This window comes from Pelobates fuscus, chromosome 8 (genome assembly GCF_036172605.1).
Source record: "Pelobates fuscus isolate aPelFus1 chromosome 8, aPelFus1.pri, whole genome shotgun sequence".
Taxonomy (NCBI): domain Eukaryota; kingdom Metazoa; phylum Chordata; class Amphibia; order Anura; family Pelobatidae; genus Pelobates; species Pelobates fuscus.
The window spans coordinates 127,660,794-127,682,931 of record NC_086324.1 but is presented as its reverse complement, the minus strand read 5'-3'; the positions used below and the strand labels follow the sequence as shown (position 1 = coordinate 127,682,931).

The 22,138-nt window shown below is 42.1% G+C and overlaps 1 protein-coding gene across 1 annotated transcript in view; it reads left to right on the top strand.

Annotated features, from left to right (window-relative positions):
• Window positions 1-21,760, top strand: part of SHISA9 (shisa family member 9) — a 451,143-nt gene extending 429,383 nt beyond the window's left edge. The window contains exon 4 of the mRNA XM_063430301.1: window positions 20,372-21,760. Within this exon, the coding sequence (XP_063286371.1) occupies window positions 20,372-20,742 (371 nt within the window). The 3' untranslated portion in view covers window positions 20,743-21,760. The remainder of the gene's footprint in view (window positions 1-20,371) is intronic.
• Window positions 21,761-22,138: the final 378 nt, after the last annotated feature.

The following is a 22,138-nucleotide window of genomic DNA, read 5'->3' as shown; positions in this document are numbered from 1 at the left end:
GTGAAACTATTGGAGATTTTATCCTTCGGATTTGTCTCAACCCTGAACTCTTTTTCGTTGTTCGTATAGAATTCTTTGGAAGTTTGCTCCTTCGCACATGGGAACTTGGAGTTATTATTATTCGTTTTATGGTTTGCTATATATTTACTTCTGCTTGTTGTCGGTTTCTGAAAGAGGAAATTATGAGGTCACATTGCCTTATCCTGCTCTCCTGTGATTGGTTCTTTTTTCTATGTGTTTCTTTACTGCTGTATGGAGTTAGTAAAGAGATATGCAAAATACCTGCCTCCTGTCATTATTAAAATTAAGATTATTAGTACACTAAAATTATCATTCACTTACTTTCATGTGAATTATACATTATAATTGTAACTATAAGGGGGCGTGGCTAACCACCGAGCAAGACGGACGTCTAAAAATCTGCTCCGGCACGAGGGCTCCACTAAACTCATATTCTAATCAAGCTGAAACCCTAAATTCAACTCAGTAAACCATGGCTGCATCCAAAGCCAAGAAAGCAACCACAAAGGCAGAAAAAATGAATTTCTTTGGACACAAACCTTCCTTCACGACAGAGGGCGCGCGGGCGGCCAGACAAGATGGCGCAGACGATGATGTACCTAGCCCCTTGCCAACGACGCCGGAGGAATCCCAACCTATGGACTGCCTAACACGGAGTCACTTTGAACAGGCCATGGAGACAATGGCGGCGAAACTAATACTTACATGGCAAACGACCGCTGACCAAATTAAAAAGGAGGTAAGAGACCTCTCAGCCAGAACCTCCACAGTGGAACAACGCTGTCAGGAGTTAGAGACCACGCAAACAAACGTCTCGGGGCACCGACAAGCACTGCAACGCAAGATGGAAAACATAGAAGTGCGCATGGCGGACCACGAGGACAGAGCACGCAAAAACAATCTACGGCTCCGTGTGGTCCCAGAAACGGTTCTCCCCGACGATCTGCAGGCCTATGCAAGAGGCCTCATGAGAGCGTATGCCCCAGACATTCCTGCAGACATGCTCCTGATAGACAGGATACACAGGGTGGAAAAGCCAAAGCACCTTCCAGACTCCATACCGCGCGATGTCTTACTCAGGGCCCACTACTTCCACATTAAGGAGCTGGTGCTCCGGTCCCATCGCAGCAGAGAAGACCCACACAAAGACTACCCATCTGTGTGCATCATGGCGGACATCTCGAGGGCAACTCTTCGACGCAGGAGGGATTACAACCAGATCACCACAGAACTCCGCAACCATGGTATACGCTACAGGTGGGGCTTCCCCACAAAGCTGATCCTCACCAAAAATGTGAAGGCGACCTTCATCTCATCCCCAGAGGAGGGATTGATCTTGCTTGAAAAATGGGGCCTAATGAAAGAACCTCAGGTGGAGACACGGCCTAACTCCCGCCGTCCGGGTCGCACCACAGACATGAACTAATATAATCACTTGACAATGAAAGGCATGCTTGACGCAAGTATCACAACTTAGTTATCTATGTTTATTTATAGAGATGTCCCAAATAGTTCGCTGGCGCATAGTTCCTGGCGAACATAGCTTGTTCGCGCTCGCCACGGCGGGCGAACATTGAGTAAACTTTGACCCTGTACCTCACAGTCAGCAGACACATTCCAGCCAATCAGCAGCTGACCCTCCCTCCCAGACCCTCCCACCTCCTGGACAGCATCCATTTTAGATTCATTCGGAAGCTGCATTATTATTATTTTTTTTATTATTTTTTTTTAAGTGCAGAGCACATACACATAGTGACAATGACATATGGTGCAATGCAAAACGTTGGGATACAGACTTAGAGTTATGAAACAAAATGTCAAGAGGAACTGCACATTTTTTAAATATAAAACAATCATGCTAGGTAAACTTGTCTTGATATAAGTGAAAAGCATGACATAGGGAAATCGTCAGACATGTTGAGAGTGTTCGTAAGTTTGAATACACATGCTTGAACTGAAGAGGGGTAAGGGGATTAACACCACCAGTTATAGATCAACATGTGTAAATCAGAATATCAAAACTAGAAATAAGTAGACTAAATAACCTCTTAGTGAGTGCTGTTAAATGCTAGACAACTGACTACACCTCATAACAAGGGCATTTTAGATTCTCAGCAGCAGAGATGTTTTAGCCAATTCCTCTGACATGCTTCAGAGAGTGGTCGTCTCTACTCGCATCCATGTGCCGCTTAGTAGTGCTTCCACCGCCTGCCGGGTGCACCAGAGGATCGCTCAGACCACGACGGTCAGCAGGTCAGCGCATCAGCACCCTTGCTCCCCAAGCCCAGTCCACTGTGGAAGAAGATGCCTGGTCGCCCCCAGCCCTCCAGCTTCAGTATAAGTAACCTGTGAGGTTCTGGGATCGGTCCTGTTCAGTCGTGGGCGGCTGGTTGGCGTGCCATCCCCCCTGGCTCTCTGTTCCGAAGGAGAACACAATGCTGGGGCACCTCTGGAGATCTCTTCCATCCTAGGTGAGGTGAGTAGCAAAGCCCTCTGCCGTGATTCAATCCGATTCCAGAAGGCTGCACAGAGAGCATCAAAGGCTGCATGGAACTTAGCTTCCCAGTGTGGGCTTGATTGCTCTGTCGGAGTGGCGGCCATCTTAGCTGTGACACGATGGCTCGTTTTGTCAGGGTGAGTAGTGGCCATTTAGCCTTGTGGGTTACTTTAGCCTTTCCCTGGTGGGGACCGGGTTAACCCCCACCAGTCCAGAGGGGGGGGGAAAACGGGGCTGTAGATATGAGGTGCAGACACGATGAGAGCTCCAGGCCTGCCACAGAACCCCCAGAGCAGATAGGCCGCAGGACAGTGCATAGTCATAGGCTCCTACAAACTTGATCGGGTAAGCTCCCCCCCCCCAGAAGCTGCATTCTTAGTGAGAGGAGGGACAGTGTAGCTGCTGCTGATTTAATAGGTAAATCGATAGCTAGGCTAGTGTATTCAGTGTCCACTACAGTCCTGAAGGACTTATCTGATCTCTGCTGTCAGGGCCTGCCAGGGCGCAGTGTCACACCAGTGCAACTCATATCTGGTGTAACAGTAGTGTACATTTAAAAAAAAACTAGAAATTTGACTGTGAAATAATAGCAGTCAGTTTCCTTCACGTGTGTGCGTTTCAGGGCCTGCCAGGGCACAGGGTCACGCCAGTGCAACTCATATCTGGTGTAACAGTAGTGTACATTAAAAAAAAAACTAGAAATTTGACTGTGAAATAATAGCAGTCAGTTTCTATCACACGTGTGCGGTTCAGGGCCTGCCAGGGCACAGTGTCACAACAGTGCAACTCATATCTGGTGTAACAGTAGTGTACATAAAAAAAAAAAAACTAGAAATTTGACTGTGAAATAATAGCAGTCAGTTTCTATCACACGTGTGCGGTTCAGGGCCTGCCAGGGCACAGTGTCACACCAGTGCAACTCATATCTGGTGTAACAGTAGTGTACATTAAAAAAAAAACTAGAAATTTGACTGTGAAATAATAGCAGTCAGTTTCCTTCACACGTGTGCGTTTCAGGGCCTGCCAGGGCACAGTGTCACACCAGTGCAACTCATATCTGGTGTAACAGTAGTGTACATTTAAAATAAAAATAAAATTTTGACTGTAATAGATTGAATAGCAGTTAGTTGTCTGCAAGCGTGTGTGTCAGGCCTACAGCGTCTACTCTGCCAACTTCTGTCAGTGCACAGTGCCACTCGTATCTGTTGTCACAGTAGCTTGCACGCATAGTACCACTAATCGAAAAAAAAATGACAGGCAGAGGCAGGCCACCCCGCAGGGGCCGTCGTAGTTATGGTGCTGTGATTCCCTTTGGCCCTAGAATAATGCCCAGTGTTCAGAGGTCACGTACCCTGAACTTGAAAAGTTCTGAGGACATAGTTGACTGGCTAACACAGGACACCCAATCTTCTACAGCTTCCGCTCGGAACCTTGATGCACCATCCTCCTCCAGCTTAGCTTCGGGCACCTCTCAAGTTACCACTCGCCTGCCAGCTGCCACCACCAACACTAGCACCACAGCCACTTCACTTGATCTGTCAGAGGAGTTATTTACACATCAGTTGGAAGAAATGAGTGATGCGCAACCATTATTGCCAGATGATGTAGATTACAGGGATCTGTCTCAGTCAGGCAGCATTACACACATGGACGTACGGTGTGATGATGATGTTGTACCCGCTGCTGCTTCCTTTGCTGAGTTGTCAGATACAAGTGAAGCGGTTGATGACGATGCGTCCGTGGATGTCACGTGGGTGCCCGCTAGAAGAGAAGATGAACAGGGGGAAAGTTCAGATGGGGAGACAGAGAGGAGGAGGAGACGAGTTGGAAGCAGGGGGAGGTCGTCGCAAGGAGCTAGTGGCACAGTCAGACAGCATGCATCGGCACCCGGGGTCAGCCAGACAGCACGCCAATCAACGCATGCTGTTGCCACCACCAGAATGCCGTCATTGCAGAGCTCAGCCGTGTGGCATTTTTTTTGTGTGTCTGCCTCTGACAACAGCGATACCATTTGCAACCTGTGCCAAAAGAAACTGAGTCGTGGGAAGTCCAACACCTACCTAGGTACAACTGCTTTGCGAAGGCACATGATCGCACATCACAAACGCCTATGGGATCAACACATGAGTACAAGCAGCACATAAACTCAAAGCCGCCATCCTCCTCCTGGTCCAGCATCTTCAGCCACGTCAACCACTGCTGTCCTCCCTGCCTCCTCCCAACCATCCACCACTCCGTCTCACGCCTTGAGCAGTTCCTGCTCATCTGCCCACAGTCAGGTGTCGGTCAAGGACATGTTTGAGCGTAAGAAGCCAATGTCACAAAGTCACCCCCTTGCCCGGCATCTGACAGCTGGCTTGTCTGAACTCTTAGCCCGCCAGCTTTTACCATACAAGCTGGTGGAGTCTGAGGCGTTCCAAAATTTTTTAGCTATTGGGACACTGCAGTGGAAGGTACCCGGACAAAATTTCTTTGCACAAAAGGCAATCCTCAACCTGTACTCGATTGTGCAAGAGGAAGTAATGGCATGTCTGGCACACAGTGTTGGGGCAAGGGTCCATCTGACCACTGATACCTGGTCTGCAAAGCATGGTCAGGGCAGGTATATCACCTACACTGTGCATTGGGTAAACCTGCTGACGGCTGCCAAGCATGGAATGCGTGGCTCTGCAGAAGGAGTGACACCGCCACGACTTGCAGGCAGGCCTGCTGCCACCTCCTCTACTCCTCCTACTCCATCCTCTTCCATAACCTCCTCGGCTGAGTCCTCTTCTGCTGCTGTGTCTTGCTCCACATCAACGGCACCCCCCCAGCTCCCCAGGTACTATTCCACATCCCGAATACGGCAGTGTCACGCCATCTTGGGGTTGACTTGCCTGAAAGCAGAGAGTCACACCGGACCAGCACTCCTGTCCGCCCTGAATGCACAGGTGGATCAGTGGCTGACTCCGCACCAACTGGAGATCAGCAATGTGGCCTTTGACAACGGAAGATATTTGTTGGCGGCATTGAATTTGGGCAAGTTGACACATGTGCCGTGCATGGCACATGTGTGTAATCTGATCGTACAACGCTTTGTGAATAAGTACCCAGGCTTACAGGATGTCGTGAAGCAGGCCAGGAAGGTGTGTGTCCATTTCAGGCGTTCCTATATGGCCATGGCGCACTTTTCACATATCCAGCCACGAAACAACATGCCAGTGAGGCGCTTGATTTGCAACAGCCCGACACGTTGGAATTCAACACTCCTAATGTTCGACCGCCTGCTCCAACAAGAAAAAGCCGTTAACGACTATTTGTATGACCGGGGTGCTAGGACAGCCTCTGCGGAGCTGGGAATTTTTTTGCCACGTTACTGGACGCTCATGCGCAATGCCTGTAGGCTCATGCGTCGTTTTGAGGAGGTGACAAACCTAGTCAGTCGCACCGAAGGCACCATCAGCGACATCATACCATTTGTTTTCTTCCTGGAGCGTGCCCTGCGAAGAGCGCTGGATCAGGCCGTAGATGAGCGTGAAGAAAACAAGAGGAAGAGTTGTGGTCACCATCACCACCAGAAACAGCCTTATCAGCATCGCTTGCTGGACCTGTGGCAACGCTGTAAGAGGATTGTGAGGAAGAGGAGTCAGAGGAGGAATGTGGCTTTGAGGAGGAGGAGGAAGACCAACCACAACAGGCATCCCAGGGTGCTCGTTGTCACCTATCTGGTACCCGTGGTGTTGTACGTGGCTGGGGGGAAGAACATACCTTCAGTGAGATCACTGAGGATGAGGAACGGGACATGAGTAGCTCGGCATCCAACCTTGTGCAAATGGGGTCTTTCATGCTGTCGTGCCTGTTGAGGGACCTGCGTATAAAAAGGCTGAAGGAGAACGACCTGTACTGGGTGTCCACGCTACTAGACCCCCGGTATAAGCAGAAAGTGACTGAAATGTTACAGAATTACTGCAAGTCGGATAGGATGCAGCAGTTCCAAAATAAATTAAAAAGTATTCTTTACACATCGTACAAGGGTGATGTCACAGCACAATGGGAATCTAACAGGGGAAGAGGTGAAAGTAATCCTCCTCCTCCCACGACCACGCCAGCAAGGACAGGACGCTTTACAGACGTGTTGTTGATGGAGGACATTCAGTGCTTTTTAAGTCCTACGCATCGCCACAGCCCTTCGGGGTCCACCCTCAGAGAACGACTCGACCGACAGGTAGCAGACTACCTTGCCTTAACTGCAGATATCGACACTCTGAGGAGCGATGAACCCCTTGACTACTGGGTGTGCAGGCTTGACCTGTGACCTGAGCTATCCCAATTTGCGATAGAACCTGCCCCGCTTCAAGTGTCCTGTCAGAAAGGACCTTCAGTGCAGCAGGAGGTATTGACACTGAGAAGAGAATTCGCCTAGGTCAAAAAAGTCTAGATTACCTCACCTTTATTAAGATGAATGAGGGATGGATCCCGAAGGGACTGACAGTGGGTGATACATTCAACTAAAAAAGGCCTGATGAGGGGGAAGTAACAGGGATTAAACTGATAAGAATAGTACTACTTAACACACCACTCCTATCTGGTGGCACATTAGATTGCACGCGCAGTGCCCCAAATTTGAAGTAGGAGGACCGACCAAGCATCTTTTTCCATCTCCCGGTTCCTAAAATCGATGCCATATACACGTCCCCTTATAGGGGATGTAACAGGGATTAAACTGATAAGAATAGTACTACTTAACACACCACTCCTATCTGGTGGCACATTAGATTGCACGTGCAGTGCCCCAAATTTGAAGTAGGAGGACCGACCAAGCATCTTTTTCCATCTCCCGGTTCCTAAAATCGATGCCATATACATGTCCCCTGATAGGGGACGTAACAGGGATTAAACTGATAGGAATAGTACTACTTAACACACCTTATAATAACACAGAGAGAGGCAACACAGAGAGAGGAGTCTGAAGAAGAGGAGTCAGAAAAGGAAGGTGGCTTTGAGGAGGTGGAAGACCAAACACAGCAGGCGTTCCAGGGGGCTTGTTGTCACCTTTCGGGGACCCTTGGTGTTGTACGTGGCTGGGTGGAGGAAGAGACCTTCAATGACATCAGTGAGGACAAGGAACGGACATGGCTAGCTTGGTATCCAACCTTGTGCAAATGGGGAGTTTGCGGTTGTGCAAATAGACTGTTGGCGGTTGTTTGCGGTGCGTTAAACGGGGAGTTTGGTCTGTCACTGTGAAGCGGGCGTAACCCTTACACTACCTGATCGATACAACGTCATACCTGATGTTTTAAAGCACGTTATTCCAAACAATTTAGGAATGTTAGGTGATTTATGCCCTTTATGGATTAAAACCAGACTCTGCATCAACTATGTAATTTTCCATGGGAGTTTTGCCATGGATCCCCCTCCGGCATGCCACAGTCCAGGTGTTAGTCCCCTTGAAACAACTTTTCCATCACTATTGTGGCCAGAAAGAGTCCCTGTGGGTTTTAAAATTCGCCTGCCTATTGAAGTCTATGGCGGTTCGCCCGGTTCGCCCGTTCGCGAGCATTTGCAGAAATTCGTGTTCGCCGTTCGCGAACGGAAAATTTTATGTTTGCGACATATCTATTTATTTAGCTTTAATGATTAAGACGCTATAAGGTTATATATGTATGTTGCCTTAATGCCACCTTTGAAGAATGCTCCCCCTGCACGCATGCCTTTTCCAACACCCTAACGCTACCATGGGCACATATAGGCAAACTCTGGGGTGTCACCCTGAGATTAAACAGAACGCCTTCTGAGTCAGACATGGGGTGCCTTAAAGGGCATAGGGCCTTATAGCACTCACTCCATCCCACCTTCCTGAACCTGGTACCACCGGCCTGGGCGTTACACTAAGTGGTGGACGCGGGTGTAAGTCATGAGGGGGACACCAGACCCGAGAGCTCTACGATAGCCATCTACCCAAATAAGCGACACTAAGTTGTGCACACCCCAATAAACATGGGATTAGACGCACTAGTCAATAAGGCAACGAAACACCCAATATGGTCATATCAATAGCACCGATCTCTCAAGACGCTGTATGATTCAGTATGCCATTTACCTAAGCGCCACTTCTAAAGAACGCTTTACCTGCACACATGAGATCCCACTATCTAATGCCACCTTGGGCATATATGTGCCAACCTTATGATATTTCCCTGTAACAATACAGAGCGCCTTCAAGACTAAACATGAGGAGCCAGAGAGAGCTCATAGGCTTGTAGGGCCTGCCCTCACTTACTCTCCTAGCCCCGGCACTACCCGCTTGTGCATCACACCTTTACAGGTGCGCGGGGGTGAGTCATATAAAGAGCACAAGATCTGGGGGAAGTGTAAGAGCTATACACCCGAACAGATGATACAAAAGTGGGAATACCCCTATGACTCTGAGAAAAGGCACACTAATCAAGGGGGTAGCGAAACAACAGTTTTGGCTAAAATAATAGCGTCAAATGAAGCAATGTTACTTGCATGCCTCTCTGAAAACAAAGTTAACTGTTATGTTATAATGTTACACCATTTGCCAACTTAATACATATAGTTTCAGCTCTACCTCAGCACCCAAATTGGAGCCCAACTAGCCACGTACTTGGAAGCTCCATCTCCTCAGCCCCACGGTATGACAAGCGTACCAGACCACACAGTCCTTGTACATAGTACCCAAACCACTGAAAGACCCCACCCCCAAACCCCTCAATACCACCCCTTACCCTACTCCACCGACACAGTTCACACATAGCCGAGCCAGCTTACATAGATAAGAAATCCGACAACTCCATTGCATACCACAGCATGTCGTAACAAACATGATTATCTATTCACACAACACTAAAGGCCTCAATACGCCACATAAAAGACGTATGCTACTGGAAGACATAAAACGCACTAAAGCAGACAAAGTCTGCATAAAAGAAACACACTTTTTAACAAACAAAGTCCCAAACTTCGCCAACAGAGAATATCCCACACAATACCATGCAACTCACACCTCCAAATCCATAGGAGTCTCCATACTACTACATAGCTCTTTAACTGTAGAGACCCTCTGGGTCAAAAAGAATAGCCAAGGACGATATCTAATTCTACAATGCAGAATCAACAATAACCCATTAATTTTAGTGTGCCTTTACAGCCCAAATGACCAACAGCGCAACTTCCTACATAAAGTTCTTAGTAAAGTGCCAGAAGACACGAACGACCCCAAGATCCTCTGTGGAGACTATAACCACACTATGGATACACGCATGGACTCGACCGTCCCAAGCACATTAGCAAGACATCTCAAACTAGGACCAAACAATAAAGCACTCACGAAACTTATCCATGAAAATAGCCTATACGACGTCTGGAGGACAAGATACCCATCAGAAAGGGACTACACATTTTTCTCACAAGTCCACAAAACCTATTCAAGAATATACCACATCCTTGCCTCAGGCACACTACTCCCACAAATAGAGGATTGCTCCATAGGCAACATAGTGTGGTCTGATCATGCTCCACTCACGCTGACTTTAAACTCCAACTATCAGCACCGAGGCAAATGCCATGGCGCCTCAACGACTCTCTCCTCTACGATAAATCATTCACAGCAAAATTGGCAACGAGCCTGCAAAACTATTTCCTAACGAATGACAACTCAGAGGCCTCCCTCTTTTCCATTTGGCAGGCCCACAAAACAGTCATAAGGGGCCAGTTGATCAGCCGGGCATCATACCTCAAACGTAAATGAGAAAAAGAATACACAGACCTTCTTCGAAGGCTGAGAGACACCACAATAGCTCACCTCCTGAACCCATCTGACACTCAAGCAGAGGAAATAAGAGACATCACTAATCAAATCATCGCACTAACCCTTGAAAAAACAGCCCACATCCTCACCAAACTGAAACTAAGAACATACACTCAAGGCAAAAGAGCAGGGAAACACTTGGCCACCCTACTTAAAAAACAACAGACCAACTTTAAAATTCCACATCTGATCACCGCAAAAATCCATAATCCGCAAGACATCAACGACAATATGGCCGACTACTATCACTCCCTTTATAACCTTAGAACAGACCCTACATTACATCAACCAACCCCAAGAGAAATAGATGACTGTCTCAAGAAGGTAAAACTTCCAACTCTCTCCACCACACAAAAAAGCACTATACAACATCATGTCACTAAACAATAAATCATGGACACCATAAACTCTCTACCATCCGGGAAATCGCCGGGCCCAAACGGAATGACCAATGCTTACTACAAACAATTTGCACCAATCTTAGCCCCCTACTTACAAAAAGTATACCACCACGCCATGCAAACAGGACAACTACCAAAAGAGATGCTCAGGGCCCACGTCGCCACCCAAACCGGGAAAAACCCCAAATAGATGCCAAAACCTTCGACCCATCTCCCTACTGAATACAGATGTAATCATAGCAAAGATCTTCTCTAATAGATGAACTCATATAATACCCTCACTGATACAGGAAGACCACGTGGGATTTGTCGGGGGCAGACAGGGGGCAGACGGCACAAGGAAAACCCTAGACCTACTCTATGAAGTGCAAGAAAGCAAAACCCCCAGTGTCCTATTATCTCTAGACGCTGAGAAAGCTTTTGATAGGCTTCACTGGCCTTTCCTAATGGCAGTCCTCCAGAAATTCGAATTCCCACCACAATTCTTATCACTCATCAATGCTTTATACTCCTCTCCGACAGCCAGAGTAGTAAACGGGGGATTTATATCAAAACTGTTCCACATATCTAATGGCTCCAGACAGGGCTGTCCACTCTCCCCACTACTTTACATCCTGGCACTAGAACCCCTCACCCAACTTATACGTGAAAACCCGAATATACATGGGATTAAGGCCAAGGGTCGGGAATACAAACTGTCCCTATTTGCGGATGATATCCTACTAACCTTGGAACAACCGCACATATCCCTACCCAATTTCCTCAAAATCCTCTCCCAATACAGTGCCTGCTCATATTACAAGCTGAATATTTCCAAAACCCTTGCCCTGGGAATCAACGTCCCAAGCCCAGACATGACAAACCTTAAGACTAACTTTAACTACCACTGGAGGCATGACCACATCAAATTCTTAGGAGTCTACTTCACTCCCTCAACAAACACATTATTCAAAGCAAACTACACCAAGCTACTCACTGAAACTAAAGCTCTACTACAAAGCTGGAGGGGGAAATATATATATATTGGACAGGCCGGATAGCTTCGGCGAAAATGGTGATTCTACCAAAAATCCATTATTTATTCCGTACACTCCCACTCAAACTCTCCAAAAGATACTTAATGGAACTGCAACATGTTATAAACTAATATATATGGGACTACAAAAAACCAAGAGTGGCAATAGCCACAATGTATAAACCGCACGCCCAGGGCAGGATGGGCCTGCCAAAGGTGGAGGGATATTACAGAGCATATTACTCCACTTGTCGCGGTATCGCACCGTCAGAACCCCACGACATGGGTCGAACTGGAGATAAACCACGCCAGGGGACTCTTCCTCCCCACTCTGGCATGGCTACCGAAAAACCACAGACCAAAAGCATCAGAAATGCTGCCGACTACACTAACCCTCTCCATATGGGACAACTACCGCAGGAAGAGGGGAGCAACAACACCCCTCTCACCAGCGACCCCAATGGAGGCAATCCGACAGCTTATCCCAGACTTCAATCACAAACTCTGGCAGAGACATGGTATAACTACAATATCGCAAGTACTGCAGGGAGACCGCCTCAAACAACTCACAGATCTATGCACAGAATTCAAGCTACCCAAGACAGCAACTTTCTCCTACATCCAACTGCAATCATGGATACGCCTCCACAAACCACAACAAACCGCGACTCCACCTGACTCACACTGGCTTAAACTAACAGATATATGTACAAAAGCCAAACCAGCAACAAAACTTATCTCAATAATCTACGCTTCGGAACATACGGATACCCAAGCAAACCCACCCTCCTTCAAATCAGCATGGGAACATTACATAGGGCACACGCTTACAAATAACCAATGGCAAGACATATTTCATGCGAATAAAAAATTAACCCTCTGCACGACCCACATAGAACTCTCATGCAAACTACTCTACAGGTGGTACCTGGTACCCACAAGACTCAAACACAGCTATCCAAACACGTCGGACGCATGCTGGAGGTGCCAAGGGAACCGAGGCACCTTGCTACACATATGGTGGCAATGCCCGCTACTGCAACAATACTGGTCACAAGTCCTAGACCTAGCAACACAATGCACCCAAATGCACATCTCCCTCCTGCTGGAAACGTTCCTGCTACTCTTACTCCCACAAACAACACACTTGCACACTAAATACTTACTATCCCATATCTGTATAGCGGCCCTCACTATCATAAGTAGACAATGGAAACAAACAACTGCTCCAACAATCAACCAGTGCATCACGGCTATAGAGTCAACCAAAACTTACGAAACAATGGCAAGAAAATCAAGACAGAAAAACCCTTATTGGACTGAAGCATGGGATCTCTGGGACCGAAACAAACCACACTGAATCAGCAACAAAAGACACTCCCTAGACTGGATGACAAACCTCCATGATCGGAGGCAAAAAACCGCACACACGCTGGCTCCCACCTGTACCACACATACACCACATATGACCATAAAAAACTTACAAGCACACCACCTACCCCGACCCCCTGCCCCCCTCCACATGAACAACACCGACCATGCAGTCAAGCTCCACCCAATGATGACAAACACCGCCCATGAACAAACTACAAAGGTTCAAGCACTGTAGTGAACAAGGGTGAAATAAACATACTATGTCAAACAAACTATGTCACCCTGACGAGCTACTGTATCGTAACTGTGATAATTTATGCGATGATTTATGTGATACTTCCCTCCCCCCTTTGCCTTCTGTACCCCCAACCTTTCAAAACAAAATAAAAATGGTCAAATTCTAAAATAATTGTAACTCTAAATTATTATTAATCAATGAAAAGTGCTTTTTATATGCAGCCAGCATAGACTAGATTGCCTCTAATCAACCTCAAAAAGGGAAACATAGGAAATAATCTCTAAAATGCCCTGTTAAAGTACTAAGTGCTTACTTTAGTATAAAGAGTATACAAATTGATACATTATTAAACTGAGTGATATTTAGAAAACACTAAAATAAGAGTGCTAAGTGGATGTGTAAGTGCAAAATAACAATCCAATATGATGGGTACAAGATGGATAATATACCAATTAATCAGTGATAAATTACAACAATAATTTATGAAAGAGAATTAAAAAACATATAGTGTAGTATTTTAATGATCACATATAGTTAAAAATATATTTAAAAAACCACCCACAAACATAAAACAGGAAACAAATAGCACATTGGCCCGTAGACTTCTCTCAAGACTTACTAGCCAACCAATCAGAGCACTTTTACTAATTTTACACAGTGTGGGGAAATTTTCAATGCTTTGCTACAGCTCACAAAGCATGGTACAGCCTATATAAGGGATTTCCTCCCTACGAGAGCTCAGTTTGTAAGCCCTCTATTGTTGATGATGGATTAAATTTATTGCAGTGTTTTTAAACATTTTCCCAGTGTTTTTTTGTGAATTAGATATTTCTTTTAAAATATTTTGATTTGCTTTGTTGGGAATTATGGATTTTTATTTGGTCCTTTTGGTTGTCACAGAATGAGTTGGATAGGCATAAGGCTATCCTAGACATAACATAAGGCCAGGAACTAATGGAAGTATTTTGGTTCTTATCTGTCGTCACATTCTATGTTTCTATGTAAGTATAATGCACAAGTAAGTAGAGTATAAAGACAGTAATAATGCACTTTATTGGGCCTTAGATTTGCTGGACTTCAGGTAAAACAGACAGACAGAATAATCAGGACTAGCCAGAGTCAAGGAAAACAAAAAATCATATAGATGATAAGATAAAGCCAGGTCACACAAACCAGAATACAGAATGGTCAATAGGACAGCCGGGGCTGGTAGAAGGAAATGTGGCATGGAGGACACGTAAAAAGACCGTAGTCAAGCCAATGAATAAGATATTGGAGTTTGACCCTAGGAAACTTGGAGTCAGTGATAGACTGTATCTCAAATTCCCCATAATCATCCACAGGAATAGAAGGGGAAGAGCAGAGAGAAGAAGGTAGACTTCTGATAGTAAATATAGCATTGTTTTAAACTGATACACAAAGAATGAGGTAAAGCCTAAAGGGACTTAAAGATGGGAGAATCCCTAGTCTAATTATAAGCCATGTCAAAATAGTGAATAATACATCTGTGCTTAAATAATCAATCTAAGTAAGAATAAACACAAAAAGGACTACATAAAAATGATTTCTATATATACTCTACCTAGTGGTAAGTGAAAGTATTAAAAGATATTAAAAAGAAGTGACACCTTAACTCAACCAATGCTATTATTATTGGGAAAGATTCTAGGAGACCTTATGATATTAAAACCAGTTATGATAGACAAAAAAGATAGAGAAAGGTCCCCCTAAGGATAATTCTCCCCTGTTAATGTTTTAGCACATATGTATTTTTCACTATTTTGACATGGCTTATAATTAGACTAGGGATTTTCCCATCTTTAAGTCCCTTTAGAGGGGCTTCACTTTGTTCTTTGTGTATTTGTTTGCCAGGGTTAGGCTGTAGGGGTGAATTATCCTTAATAGAACCTCTCTCTATCTTACTTGTCTTATACTGATATTAGATTTATTGCCCCACTATTATTATGGTAAGTTTGGTAGGTTGGGATTGTTAATATTATGACCCCCCACCTTCTGCCCTTGGGTGGTGGCTGGGAGGATTCTGCAAATGGCTAGCAAACATTGGATTGTTGCCATGTTATTAACCCTTGTGCCACTGAGGGTTTTAACAATTTGCCCACTGGCTGTTAATGAAGCAAATGGGCAAATTGTTTGGATTTTTTCAATCTGGGCCAGGATTTGAAACATTCGGTCTAGATTCCAGCCACCCAGCAGCATTCAGTCTGGCTGAAATTATGACCAAATTCAGGCCTGTTTGGGCCCTGAAATACAAAATCTGGACATTGTTCCATTGCATGAACAATAACTGGATTTTGCAGTCCAAATGGCCCTATACTGAGTAGGTTAGTTTTGCCTCATTCGGGATAGGGGCATTTGGACTTTAGTAAATTATACTGTCATTTTGTAGCTTTCTAAAATATTCCCCTGAAATGTATAATTGCTGTAGGAAAATGAGAAGTTGATAACACTGAATGGATCAAATAATCACTTTACATAATTAAAACATTCTGAATAATCTTAAAAGAAACAGATATAGCAGGAAGATAAGCCTTATTATTGTGGCATTGTGCCCCAAGGTTTATTTGGTAATTTTAGCAACAATATATTCTCAGCTTTATGCTGATCATTTGTCATAGTCAGAAACTGAGCTGATGTTATTTTTCAATAGTTTTAAAAAAAACAACTTGCATTTCAAATCAATTTTCAATGGAAGTATAGGACTTTTGCAGTATGTTGTCAGCAAACCTCTGAATTCTAAATAGACAAATCTTCATTTACAAGATTGGCTAGTTCTATTTTTATAACAAGTTACATCTGCAATTTGTAAAGAAAATGTAAGCCAGCATTAAAGAAGATGTGTTTGAAAAGGTCAAGTGGATGATGTTTAGATCTAATTGTTATTCAGAAACACGTTTCGCTAACTGATGTGACAGAATCTGATTCTAATGTAGTACAATGTTGGAAAACATTTTACGTTATTTCAATTGGAATAGTTAAACAAAAATGTATTCTCTGTAAAAGAAAAAAAGGTTTTATCCCATGACAAATCTATTATATCTTTTTATTTTCTACAATATTATTTTACAAAGTAGAAGGTAAAAAGACACGATAATCGTATAATATTGCTGTTAGCAGGGTAATATTAAAAGGTATTTAAGCTAGTGAAGAGTGGTCTCATAAAATATTGAGAAAACTTTAAAAGATAATAAAAAATTTCACATTTTTAATTTCAAAGCCCCTGACAGCTATTGTGCATATTGGAAATTCTGATTCTGAGCAATTCTTCTGCTACTACCTTCCCGGTTTAGATAGTACCTGGGAGAGTCATCTAAGTGTTGCAACATTCCAAGCAATTTTTTGTGCAAGTTTTTAAATGTGGTTTTTCATATTCTTTTACCTGTTGGTTCTTTCACATTCTAACCATCATTGAATATACACTATTTTTACACTGATGCAACAGCTCAATCTTTCAGGCACTTTTTTCTCCAGAAAAATATTTCATTTCCTTTCTCCTTTTTCTGCCACTGTAACAGGGTTATTCACTAAAGTGAGAATTCTACGCAAATTTAAAGTGAATTTTTAAATTTTAAAGCCAGAGTAGCGGGGATTTAAGCAAAGCTGCCTTTTCCAGTTCAGCTATTTTTTAAATTAACTTTGAAAATAACCCGGTAAATTCGATTGCCTTCTTAAATGGAAATTTCTGTGAAAAGTAGAGGAATTTATTAAGAGAAGTACATCACTATTTAGAAGACCTTCATAACACTATATAACACTGGCCAAAATTGGCGTTCAAATTAGTTTTTTATATTTTTCACACACAAACAAATATTAACGCTAACTTTGGCCAGTGTTTGTGACTAAGTGACCACTAAAAAAGACTGGACATACCCCATTTGCAACACCTTAGGTTGTCTACTTTTGCAAATGGTATGCCATCATTGGGGTAATTCTCATTCCTGGGCTACCATACGTTGTCTCAAAGGCAACGTAACCAATCTGGCAGATTCCAATGTGAAAACACAGAAAAATTTTACATGCTATATTTGACCCTCTAACTTCAAAAAACACCATAAAACCTGTACATAAGGGATACTGTTTTACACGTTGGACATCGCTGAATGCAAATATGTGTTTTTTTTTATTGCAGTAAAAGTAAGCAGTATTATGACATTCACAGTTAAAATGTCATGCAGGACTAAAAAAAATAACATTTCTTAATTTCTCATTATTTTTATATTTTTTTCATATTAAATAATGTTTCAGAGCTAAATATTTGATGTTAAATGAAAGCCCTATTTCCCCTGAATAAAATGATACATAATAAGTGTGGGTGCACTTAATATGAAAGAGGCGAATTATGGTTGAACAGACATATAGCACAAATTCAAGTTTTGTTTACGTTTAATTTTGATCAAAACGTGTACATTTGGCTCAGTCCTAATGGGTCATGGGTAGAGATGTCCCGAACAGTTTGCCGGGAACTGTTCACCAGCGAACATAGCTTGTTCGCGGTCGCTGCGGTGGGCGAACATATGCGATGTTCGGTCCGCCCCCTATTCATCATCATTGAGTAAACTTTGACCCTGTACCTCACAGTCAGCAGACACATTCCAGCCAATCAGCAGCAGACCCTCCCTCCCAGACCCTCCCACCTCCATGACGAATAGGGGGCGGACCGAACATCGCATATGTTCGCCCGCCGCGGCGACCGCGAACAAGCTATGTTCGCCGGCGAACAGTTCCCGGCGAACTGTTCGGGACATCTCTAGTTATGGGGTTAAAGCCAGCTGTCCCTCCTTGCACAAATTCTCTGGATCTTGACACTATTGCACCTTTTTTTTCAGATCTTGAGCAGGTCAAGTCTGAAGATGTATGGTCAAGTATGGCCACTTCTTTCATGTTTTCTTGCCCAGTGGGATCTGTGATATCTATGAAATTCTTCTGTTCTAATGGGACTCTGCTTTTCATTGAAACACGACAGTTGCTCATTTTGTATATTGTTTTCCTTTATATTGTTCTTTTTTATGTTTTTGCATCTTTTTTTAGTTTCTGCATACACCCAATCTACCATGCAATGAGTCTCACGGTACATTTCCCTTAATGTTACTTGTCGATAGCTTAAAGGAACTTCTAGTATTGCCTTGTTAGATTTAAATTGCTGATTGCCTTTATAACTATGAGAGGATTAATCTTGTGGACATGATTGCCGTATGCTATTCTAAAAAAAATGTGAATAGTTTCTTTACTTGTTTTATGTTTTAGTCATGTTTAACCGTATAATGTATGATGCGCAATATACACAAAAATATAAACAAAATGTATATTTAATCCCTACATTGTAAACATTTAGAGTGGATCCAAGATTCTCACCTATGTTAAAATACCTTAACACGTAATAAAAAGCGCACACACAAAAGTTCTAAATCAAACAAAAAAACACGCAATGCTTGACACACAAAAGTGGCTATATAGATTCCTATGCTGCCATGTGACTTACATTATTATATTCATTTAGCAACCAACAATCTATATTCCATTCCTAGATTTGTAAATGTACTCCAGTTTGCCTTAACTCCCTTAAACTGTAGGATTATTTCATAAAACATTGTCAGTCTTTAATTGACAAATTAACAGCACTTCAGAATTTGTTTATACAACTAATGTATACTAGACTTGGGCATGGTGAGAAAATTTGGCCAAACCATTTTTTCTGAAGACAGAACATTTTTCAGAATGTCCGAATTCTGGCCAAATAACGGTTTGGATCAGCATAATATTGGTACTGAAAACACTGCTCAGGAACCAAATCAGATTAACTAAAAGGGTGAAAAATGGGCCAATTAGTGTAGTTTTGCAGTACACTGATAGGAGAATTTTATTGTCATTTGGTTCACGTAATAAAAAGTAACCAATAGAGGGAAAGGCAGGATGTAAAAAAAAAAAAAAAGCTATATTCATATATTATAATTTTTTTTTTAAATATATTATAAATCAATATATATTTGTTTACTGTACCTCATTTTTCCCTCTCTTATCTCTTCTCACTTGATCTGTGAATAAAATCAGCATTCAGTGACTGTCCCCTAGCCATCGGTCATTTTTCACATGAATCATCTCTTTTTTTTTTATTGCCAGAGGCGTAATTCAAAATCACAACCTGAAATTAACATGTTTGGCCATTGCGCACTTTGGTTTGTTTGTTATTTAGGTACTTTGTAGCTCTGAGTTCAGGAATTCAATGGATCCCTGATCTGCCCAAATTCAGACAAATTGCAGTTTAGATTGAAATTAATCTTCCAGTCTAATGTACATTATTTCTCAAATGCTTTAATAAACTGATTTGTAAAATGCACAATAACGCACATATCTAAGCAACTGTTGTTAAATGAATTAATTGTATTAATATCATTTTTATAATTTATACGATTAAGTCAAATCCCATGTTTCTTATGCATACTCATCTCTTGTCTAACACCTAGGTAAAATTATAATCAACATTTTTTGAAGCCCACATATTTTTAGGAAAGGGCTTTTTTTCATAATTTCAATGTGAGATATGCATGTTAGTTGTAAGGTTTCTAAACACCCAAATGTCAAAAGTATACCTGGTACGTAGCAATTATGTTAGCACCCATTCTACATTCAGCATCCTAAAAATATCAGTATTTATGAAAATGTCTACACATTGGTGAAGAGCCTACATACAGTAAGTAAAATTACAAGATAAACCTGTACTATACAGGGCTGTATAACCAGCATTAAATCCTTTCCATGCTACTATAATAAAGCATTATAGTTTGATCTACAAAGCCTTCTGTTAAGCATGGGATGAGAGGGGCATTTTTACATTTCATCTACACAATGGAACCCTGAATATGCTTTGCAAGTAAACAACTGAAGTACAACATATATTAGTACAGTTACAACAAGAACTGGTTTTATAAATAGAATCCCAAGACTTAGTTTTTGTTTGTTCTTTTATTTTACTAATTTTATTTATTTACATTTTCAACAGCTGACAAGGTCAACGATGATTTCTATTCCAAAAGACGACATCTTGCAGAACTTGCAGCAAAGGGAAGCCTCCCCCTACATCCAATTCGTATGGAACAAGAGAGATCATACAGCCCTGAGGGTGGTACCTTAAAATTAAATGGGCAGAAATCCAAAGTAAACAAATTTCACTCACATACCTTGTCATCAACATACAATCCTGACTACAAAACCTGGGATCACACAGAGCATTCCCTGCGGCGGCAGGCCTATGCAACTAAGAAGCATTGCCCAGTGGAATCGGTAAATGAACAGATGCAATCTCAGAATCAACATTATATGCCACCACAGCCATACTTTGTAACAAACAGCAAAACAGAGGTAACTGTCTGAAATAAATAAATTTATCTCTACTAGGATGAAAACTGAGGAAGGCAATGTCCTGGGATTCGATACAGTTCCTGTATTCAGAAGATCAAAAAAGTGTGGTTAGGGATTACAGCTCCAGCAATACAGTAGTTGAATGGAATTAGGGACTCCATTTTTACTTCACAATGAAGATAAGATGAAAACACTTTTGCTTACTCTTTTTTTTTAACTAGAAATTCACATGTATGGCAAAGAAGTAGCACAATCAACAGAGTCTTCATCTCTGCAAAAATCTTTTGGATGTTTGTTCTTAATTGTGAAAGAGGACAAGCAATGAAAGGACGTTATATGGGCCAATATTTTTGTATTAAAAAGAGAAAAAAAACGAACAAAAAAATGTTGAATAAACCCTGAAGATAAATGCAGTTTCCAGAACTAAGTTCATTAATATCATTTTGCACATCTGTGAAAACCCATTGGACAACAGGCCTATTTATTCTTAAGAGACATAAAAAAAGAAAAATTAAAAAAAAGCAAGTATCTTGAAGAACCTTAAAAGACTGTTACATTTAAAAAAGGGAACTGGGGCTTTCTTATTGGTGGAAAGCCCCATGCTATTTGAAGAAAAAACAAACACTTTTTGTAAAACAAAAATAAATAAAAACAGAGACAAAGAAACAGAAAAGGAAACTTTCCTTAGAAAGAAAAGAAAAACTAAGGATTTTTCATTTGAGGAAAAAGTTTGGAAGATAGAAAATCCATATGTTCTTCCTTTCCTGGCGTTCCACAATTTAGATGGACAGAGAGATCCCTCTGTACTGTCTGCGATAACTTTTTATTCAGTCAATGTTTTGCCTATTTCTACTTGCTTTCGACTGAAAACATACTATGTGGGCGGTGCCTTTAATGTATTTATATTGTTAAATGAAAAGTCTTGTTTTTCAAAGTGAACCTTTGATCTTTTAGCTTATTTCCTTACATTTTGCTGAGTATTAGTCTTTCTTTTAAACACAGCTCAAGTTGTTTAATGAATTTTAGTCTTGTTTAACATCTCTACTTAATATAAATGCAATGTCTGGTCAATATAATGTTATTTTATTTTTTGTTTATTTAATTTTTTATTTTAATTTTATTTTCTATAGGTCAAATTTATTTACCTAAATGTCTCTTAAAGTTTTATTATTATTAGTATTTTTTATTATTACTTTAATTTTATCATTTGACCAGAAATTATATTTTAATTGTATCACACTGGTAAAACCTCATTATGTGAGTGTTTTGCATTGAACTTGCATGAGGGATATCAAATTTGACCACGCTTTTTTAATAATACACAACTTTCTAATGGCATTAATTGAATTGAGTTGAGTTAAAAACTGGATAGAAAAATCATAAAATTGTATATTTCTAGGACCAAAGT